This window comes from Pygoscelis adeliae, unplaced genomic scaffold (genome assembly GCF_000699105.1).
Source record: "Pygoscelis adeliae isolate BGI_AS28 unplaced genomic scaffold, ASM69910v1 Scaffold60, whole genome shotgun sequence".
Taxonomy (NCBI): domain Eukaryota; kingdom Metazoa; phylum Chordata; class Aves; order Sphenisciformes; family Spheniscidae; genus Pygoscelis; species Pygoscelis adeliae.
Window position 1 is genome coordinate 194435 of NW_008823954.1, and position 8649 is coordinate 203083.

General features: G+C 51.1%; 1 protein-coding gene across 1 annotated transcript in view; it reads left to right on the forward strand.

The window, feature by feature from the left end:
• The window catches only part of TAB1 (TGF-beta activated kinase 1/MAP3K7 binding protein 1), a 15929-nt gene extending 11272 nt beyond the window's left edge, over positions 1 to 4657 (forward strand). Inside the window, exons 9-13 of the mRNA XM_009322555.1 lie at positions 1427 to 1538; positions 1644 to 1788; positions 2185 to 2407; positions 2705 to 2861; positions 3947 to 4657. Of these exons, the coding sequence (XP_009320830.1) occupies positions 1427 to 1538; positions 1644 to 1788; positions 2185 to 2407; positions 2705 to 2861; positions 3947 to 4154 (845 nt within the window). The 3' untranslated portion in view covers positions 4155 to 4657. The remainder of the gene's footprint in view (positions 1 to 1426; positions 1539 to 1643; positions 1789 to 2184; positions 2408 to 2704; positions 2862 to 3946) is intronic.
• The last annotated feature ends 3992 nt before the right edge of the window (positions 4658 to 8649 follow it).

The window sequence follows — 8649 nt, forward strand, 5'->3', positions numbered from 1 at the left end:
AGACCCTTTGACTGCCTTTCTACTGCCAAAAATGCAGAATTTAGCTGCAGTCCATAGCAGAACAGGGATCTGCTAGAAATGCCGACCTTAACATGGCGCAGCAGTGGCTCTCCTGCTGGCAGTCCCAGCAGAAGGGAGAGCCTGTGGAACAAGCTAGTGTGCACAGGCTGTTTTGGGGGCCCAAAGGAGGTTGTTGTAGGGCTAGGTTGAAGCATAGTGATAAGAGGTAGTGGGGATAGTGTTTGTCATGGTGGTGCCTGTGTCGCACCTCTCCTGGGGGAAGGGAGGGAGAGGTCTTAGGCCTTCGTGGCTCCTCACCCAGCACATTGCAGCTTGTTCAGTGCTCCAGGAGAGTTGCTGTGATTTAGACACAACCTCCCTGGCGTGCTGCAAGCCTCCCTGCATTTGTGTCTGTCGATAGCATGTATCCCCCTGCCAGGAGCTGGCAAATGAGCCAGGCCATGTTGATGAGTCAGCTTTGGTCTGCAGCAGATGGCAGAGTTGTGTCTTACTGCTGGGGTAGGTGTAGAGCCATCTGTGCAGTGAGGCTTGGTTTGACTCAGAGGGAGAGTTTCAGCTGGACCCCTGCCTTCACCTTGTACTGAGGACAGTCATCCCTAGATAAAATCTCAAAATAACATTTTCTGCCTGTTAGCTCTAGGTATAACCAGGGAAGGGGAATTGCCAGAACAGAACAGGTAAGTGGCTCATCTGTTCTGAATCCTGCCTCAAATAGTAGCGCACCCAGATGGTCCCTGTTAGAACCTTCTTCAAGATGGGATTCCTTCCTAGCCCCTGCCAGAGGTATATCCCCTTAAATTTGTTTAAATAAGTACTTGTTTGGTCATTGTCCTTATTTTAGGAGTAGCCCACATCAGTTTGAGCACTTGAGCAAATTCAGTGCCTCTTGTAGATAGTTCTCCTTTTCTCCTTCTGCAATCTAGTGTACTAGTGAAATTGTCATGTGGCATTTAGGAGCAGGGATCAATCACAGGCGGAAGAAAAAGCAGAATCCTTCACGTATGTTATCCTCCTTCCTGCCTTCTCCTCCCATCGCAAGCCCAGAGCTGACGGGCACAGATGTTCCCCCACCTTTTCAGCAAATGCCTGTGCTCCCAGGCCAGCTGCCCCCGGTGGCTTTGGACCAGGGCCAACTGTTGCATTCAGAGTGTGCATGTCGGGCTGTGTGTATTTCTCTTCTCTCTCCTTCCCAGATTACAACTAATGAAAAGGTGTCCCTTGGAACACAGCAAACTGCTCTTCCTTTTCTCCCTGTTGGGCTCCTGATGATTCTTTGGCATCTCGTTTTGCCTTACAGTTTTCTTTAGCTGTGGATATTTCTTTTCTCATTCCTGACAGTGTAACCAGAGGAAGTCCTGCAAGTTTCCCAAAGTCAATTAAACTTTTTTGTTTTTCAATCTGGCAGGCTTGGATGCAGGGAAAATAAAACAAGTGGGAACTATTCGTGGGCAGGAAAGCACTCGGCGCATTGGAGATTACAAAGTCAAATACGGCTATACTGATATTGAACTGCTCAGGTCAGAAAAACTCAGCTTTGTGGTTTCAAGCCCTCCTTTTCTTCATGACCCCTCCATTCTCACCTACTATGTCACCATTTAATATATAACACCATCTCTTTCCAGTGCTGCTAAATCTAAACCCATCATAGCAGAGCCTGAAATCCACGGAGGGCACTCGCTGGATGGGGTGACCGGCTTCTTGGTGCTCATGTCTGAAGGGCTCTACAAAGCGCTGGAGGCAGCTCATGGGCCTGGGCAGGCCAACCAGGTGAGCCTGCTCGCGCGGGAAACGTTCCCTTGGCTATTGACTCACTCCGTCGGTGTCAGCTGCTCTCATGCAGACTTTTCTCCTCATCTGTCCTGTGAGTGCTGGCCAGGTTGAATGCCTGTGCCACCCCAGTCCAGTCTGTAATAATATGGAAGCTGCTTTGCCAAGCCAGTTCTTCTAGGCAGTTGCCTGTCCCTTAGGAGTAGCCCATTAAAGGGAATGGGATGATTCAAGGCACAAGGGCACATACCAGCAGGTGAGACTGGCAAGCATCACAGTTGGATGAGTTGCCATAAAAACTCCTACGTCAGGTGGCAGGAAAAGGATTCCTCCAAAATCTCCTAAACATCCTTCCTCTTTTTTCTTTTTTTTTTTTTTTTTTCCTTCTCTGCTCAGGAAATTGCAGCCATGATAGCCACAGAGTTTGCCAAGCAGACATCGCTGGATGCTGTGGCACAAGCAGTAGTGGATCGGGTTAAGCGGATCCACTGTGACACTTTTGCCAGTGGTGGGGAACGGTCCAAATTCTGTCCCCGGCACGAAGACATGACACTGCTTGTGAGGAATTTTGGGTACCCCCTGGGTGAGATGAGCCAGCCCACACTGACACCAACGCAAGGTATGTTGGGGAGAGAATGAAACAAAATGGAGGGTGGAAGGTAAGATCTCTTGATCGATCTAGCACTGACCTAGCATCAGGAGAGGAGATACTCAGTGTAGAAGGAATTTTCTTATTAAGGGGATTATTGACTTCTGGGACGTAGAGCCTGTGACAATTTGACAGAACACAGTACAGCATCTAAGAAAGGCAGTTCAATATAAATTCTTGGGTTCTTTGGCCTTTCTTTGCTGCTGTGCATCCCCGGTCACTCATGCCTCAACTGCATTTTATAACTCTTGTTTTCTCCCTTCTCAGGAGGCCGTGTCTACCCAGTCTCTGTGCCGTATTCCAGCTCCCAAAGCACAAGCAAGACGAGTGTCACGCTGTCTCTTGTCATGCCTTCCCAAGGCCAGATGGTCAACGGTGCCCACAGCAGCTCAACTCTGGATGAAGCCACCCCCACCCTCACTAAGTAAAAGCCCTGCTCTCTTGCTACCTGCAGTTTTTCCCTGCACCTCACACTGTGTAAAGTGGTTGAAAAGCAGAGACACATCTGTCAGTTACCTGTCAATCATTCCCTTATTTGGAGTGTGGCCCTCCTGACTGCAGTACTGACAGCCAGCATAATGTGTTAGCTGGAGAGCGATTGTGTGAGGAGTGGGAATGAGTGAAGTGAGCAGCTCTGAAGCCGGCTCTGGGAACATGCCTTGGGAGCAGCATCTGCTGCCGTTTGCGGAGAGCACTCTGGCAGCGAGCAGCCCTTCTCTTTGGATCTTGGGCGCCAAGTGTGTTGGGTGCTGTGTGTGGAGGGAGCGCGGGTGCCCTTCATTTTAATAAGGAAGAGGGGCTATGATTTTAATAAGGAAGAGGGGCTATGCACATCACCTGTAAGGCTGCTGGAGAGGCTGCAAGTTGGCTTGCTCAGAGGCCAGGGTAGAAAAAAAGGATAAAGGTTAGAATTGGATCCTATTTGAATCCACTTTGCAGGATCGTACTAGTTAGTAGCTCTTGTTTAGGTTCAGCCTTTGGCACAGGGTGGTGTATGTACACGCTGCAAAGTGAAGAAACGCTCTGGTTATTGTGTTCTGGTAGCTCCAGAAACAATGAGGCTGACGCACTAGAGCTGCTTTGGCTGCAATGCAGGTCACGCAAGAATAGCTTTCCTTGCTGCCAGACTCTTCCCGTAAAGCTCATACTGTATGGGTATGGGGAGGCCAGCAGAGTGCATGCCTTTTTTTTTTTTTTTTTATTTTGGGTTTTTTTTTCAGTTTGTTTTCCAGCTTCCTCTCCTCTGCTCTCAGATGCCTGGTTGTACTTAAGGTCCTCCAGTTAAATGTGAATCAGATATCTTTGGTGTTCATCGATTCCAAGCAGTTCTCAACACCTCTAGTGCTCTGATAGAGCAAGAGACTGCAGCTTTTTACCTGTTTGCTGAGGATAGCATGATCTGTGAAAAAACTGGCACTTGTTCTGGTGCTTTTCTTGTGCAAAGCATCAGATGGGGAAAAATAAAGATGCTTGTGTTCTCTCTCTCTCTCTCTCTTTTTCTCTCCATAGCCAAAGTCCAACCGTGACGCTCCAGTCGACTAATACTCACACGCAGAGTAGCAGCTCAAGTTCAGACGGGGGTCTCTTCCGCTCCCGACCCACCCACTCACTCCAGCCAGATGAAGATGGGCGCGTGGAGCCCTATGTGGATTTTGCAGAGTTTTACCGGCTTTGGAACATGGACCATGGCGAGCAGGGAGCACTGACTGTGTCCTAACGTGGAAATCTGCCTCCTCCAGACACCCCACGCTTGGCTGCGTGAGCAAAGACTGAGGCAAGAATGAGCGCGTTCCACCGAGGGCTGTGTTCTGCCGAGAGTTAATTCCTATCCAGGATGTGCTGAACACGGGGCTGGGGAGCGTGTGCAGCGCTCTCTACACACGTGTTGCCTGTGCCATGCACCCAATCCTGACCAACCTCGTTCCCTCGGAAGCCCTGTGAATGGGGGAAGGGGTCTTGGATGCAACCCTCGTTGCAGGTTTTGCAAATAAAGGTGCAGAGAGGGCTCCCTCTGGATAATGCAAGAGTGGGGGCCTGTACAAAGGCTGCGTGTGTGCGTGTGTGCGCGTGTGTAGGTGTACGTGTGTGTGCCTGCGTGTGTGTGTGTGCTGTCATGTTTCCACAACTCAATTCATAATGCTGTGATTCCAGTGTTCAACTCCATAGAAGATACCTCTATTTTGCAGAATAAATAACTTATAGCTACACGCATTGGCACCTATGTGGCTTGTTCTCTTCCTTACGATGTCGTGTGTGGGTGTGACAGCTCTTCCTGGTGAAACCCTCTGTTCCTCCAGAATAGAGGGTTGCACCTTGCAGCAGACAAGCTTCTGTTGTAAAAGTGGCCTGAGCCCTTGCAGGTGACTTAAAAGCGTAAGGTCTTTGTCCCACGCTTACTTATTTGCTGAGCTTTGGCACTGGATTATGGCTTGGAGTTAAACTATAAATTCAGATTATTGTTTTTTGTAGGCAAAATGCACACTGTTTCCCCTAATGCGGGCCACCTGGAAAGTTGTAGCGGGCAGGTGGAGTTTGTAACGCAGTTTTCCTGTACAGGCTTCTGGTAGTGCACAGCAGGAAGTCACACGTGGATAGAACCAAAACTATGTCGTGACGCGGCTGCCGTGCTGCAGTTGTGCAGCCTCGTGTCGGAGCAGAGAGGTGGGCAGCGAGGAGAGGAGGGGTCTTGGCGGTCTGCTGGCTACGCATCGGGTCAGCCGAGGCCTGGGCTAGCTGGCGGAGGCGTCGGGATCATGGCGATCTTCCTCTTCAGTTCAGGCTTCTGACGGCAGGCGGCAAGCGAGCCTCTTCCCTCCCTGCTCCAGCCTTTCCCTTCAGCCTGCCTCGCTGGCTGGCTCCCTGGGGAAGGAGCCTTTCCCCAGCAAACAGCGGGGGAGGCCTCGGGGGTGACTGCTGTGCCGCAGTGCCCGGTGCCTCCGTGGGGAGTTCTGATAAGGCACCAGGCGAAGCCAAGAGAGGGCTAGAGGAGATTACAGGAGAAAGAGCAAGTGAGGGAACCGGCCTGGGTTCCTTCCCGGATTTATCTTTGCTTCCAGGCTGGTCACCTTAGGAAGGAGAAGGGGAGTGGGAAGGAATCGGGATGAAGTAGCAGAGGATGCTACAGTTAAGACCAGTGCATAGCCAAGCCCTGGTGCATGCAGATTCAAGGCATGGAGGGGGATTTATCCCTTTGGATACATCAAATAGCACCGAGTGCCCCAAGGCAAGATCTGAGTTCACTGAGAAATACGTGGGCAGGATCAGAGCGGTGAGAAACACCTGTTTCGTCGGAAGGCACAACAGCGATCCCTTGCACGTAGGTGGGTGGCTCTCTGCCACTGCCCCCTCCAGGGTCCCGCTGGCACGGCTTTGCCCTGCGGGGTTTCGTGTGAATCGTGTGGGGCTCTTGGCTGCTGGGCTGCCTGCGGAAGCTCACGTTTCCCTGCCCTCCTGTAGTTCCCAGGAAGGCTGGGTGTGCTGAACGTGCCGGCGCAGGCACCTACTGTCGAGGCCCTTCCAACCCGGCCAGGGAAGTGGCGTTCAGTGGCGTGGAGGGGAAGGCAGCAGAGTTGTGTGAGGTTTGGTGCCTTGTCCCCAGGGCTGACCGAGGCAGGGGCTGGCAGTCTCTCACCCGTGTCCTCTGCCCTGCGAGGAGCAGGGAGTTCAGGTATCTGAGCCCAGCCTGGCCTTGTCCGGGACCGCTCCGAAATGTCGATTGACCTGAAGATCCTATCCTTTCCTCCAGGTTGTTGTGTGGCTGTTTAATAGGATGGTGTGATCCTGGTATGGACTAAAATGGAGTTGAAGAGGTTTTATCCTATTCTGTGTTCCCTAACCTGGCACGGATTTCAATAGCTGTATAAACAAGTCTTTCTTGCTTATTCCCCCATCTCATTGATCTATGGTATTTGCTAACTTATACCGAGAACAGTTCCAATGGGAAATAATCCAGCATGTGGATGCTCCAGATAAAAGTTTAAGAATTGCCAAATGCACTTATATAAAGCAGATCACGCAAAACAAACTTATGCTTTGGCATAATTACCAGTTGAAGAAGTAAAAAAAAAAAAGCGGTAGGAGCGGGTGGATCACACTAAGCTGTGTCTGTACGGCCACTGGAAAAAAGACGAGGAAAACAGGTTTTCTGTACGTGCTATGTAAGCCATGGCTTAGGAGTCCAGGTCAAAGAAACAGACTGAATGTTGTGTACGGGGGAATGAGGCTTGTGAGCAAACGTCAGTATTTAATATTGTCCTTAGGGAGTGATGGGAAGATGCAGCCTGTAATGACAGTCGAAAAACCTTCTCTCTCCTGCCCCTTTAAAATGAAGGAGTGGATGGAAGAGGACAGAACCGGAGCGATCTGGAGAAACAAGAGCAGGGGCCTTTTTGCAGCGTAGTGAAATTCAAAACCACTAGAAATGTAAAGTCCTAGGCAGAAAGAGAGAAAAACAGTGCAGTTATGCACCACAAGACTGCTGGAGAGGAGCTGGCAAATTAAGATCCGAATATGCAGAATAAGTCTGCCGTAAAGGCAGCTAATCTTATTTTTCAAGAGCTATCTCCCTGCGAGACAAGGGTACAAATGAGAAGGCCTGTCCCTGGAATGGGAGCAGTCTCCGAGCTGCAGGTGCTGGCTGAGGGTCGTTAGAGGTGCTCAGGCTGTGGCTGGTGAGACAGGCTGGGAGAAGGTCCCGGTCCCAGTGCTCACGGGCAGGCAGCGAGGTGGGCGGGCAGCCGAGCCGAAGCAGCATGCTGAGGATTCAGCAGGGCCGAAGATGATGCAAAGACTTTAGATGCTCTTGGGAAGGACTGAAGCCATATGCACCTCGCTGCACACCAGGGGTGTGGAGAAAACCCAGCAAAGACTGGAAAGGGCTTTGTAGACTCCTCGCTGCCTTTGAGGACCAGAAAGTGCTGACCGAAAGAGGAGGCCGTGCTGGGGCTGGCTTCAGTACAGAGCTGGGGCTTGCGTTCCTCTGGAGTCGAAGCGGTGCCTCTGTCCTGAGCCATCCCCAAAAGCCTTCTCTCAGCTTGTGGTCTTGCTCCTCCCCAAACCACCGTTATCACCTCACCAGATGGAGGTGCCTGGGTGGGAGACAGGAGATGCCCCATCGTCCCTCCCATCCCTAATTTTCTGTCCCTCCCTGCTTCTCCTCCCCTGAGAAACCTTTCCAGCAGCCTGGTGGGGAGCACCCAGCGCTGGTGGAGGGGGCTCGGCAGGTGTTGGCAAGATGCCCTTGCTGGCAGCTGTCTGCGCCTTCTGCCCCCCCATACATCTTGCAGTCCCAGGACAAGCAGGGGGGCCTCTGCAGCACTGAAAAAGGGTGGTTTCCAAAAAATGCTTGGCAGGGTCGCGTCCACCCCAATCTGGGGTGGAAATAAGCCATCAGAGGGAGACCTGGAAACTCCCAGGCTGCCTTGGGGTATGGGGGTCTGCAGCCACGGGTGCCCTTTGATGCCACCTAAAACTGAGGTCCTCACTGTCTCTGCCGCTGAAGGATCACTGGGGACTTTTTTATTTTAAGCTCTCCGTTAGCTGAGCAGCACACCCATTTATAACAAAAGCTTTAAATAGCGGAAGGATAGCCAGGCAGGGTCACGGCCGGCAGTTAGTGCTCAGCTCTGGTACCCGGTCTGTGGGCAAGTCGCGCAGGGCTTGGCTTTTCTGCAGCAGCCGAAGCATCAGCTGAAGATAACATGGGCTGGTTTGTTCCCATTCAACTCTTTCTTCGCACACAGTTGCTTTTGGCACACTTGGACTTTCCAATAGGGAAGAGGCATGCGGTGAGCAAGTGTCAGTCGGTGCTATCAGTGCTCCCTGGACCATGCAAGCAAACTGCAGCATCCTCAACCAGAGTCTGTGCTCCCTCAGCTGCCATGCTCTGAAGAGGAAGGAATGTGTTCCTCTCCTCTCTCCCTTTTTTTTTTCACCACATTAAGGTTTTAGGAGTGTTAGGAGATAGCAGAAGGGTTTGCGGCACCACTGAAAAAAATGCCACAATTGGCCTCCTGTCATCGTGGGGCAGAGATAGCCATAGCTGAAGGGTGAAGCTGCCTAAAATATATGAATATTTTTTAATTTGATAGCTAATAGATAGTTGTTTATATGTATAATAGTGTGATTTTTCCTTCCCTAGAAATTCTGAGGAAGGGCTTTAGAGTAATCCTGTAGAGTTCATTACTCAAGTGACTCGCCTTTCTCTGGTTAAG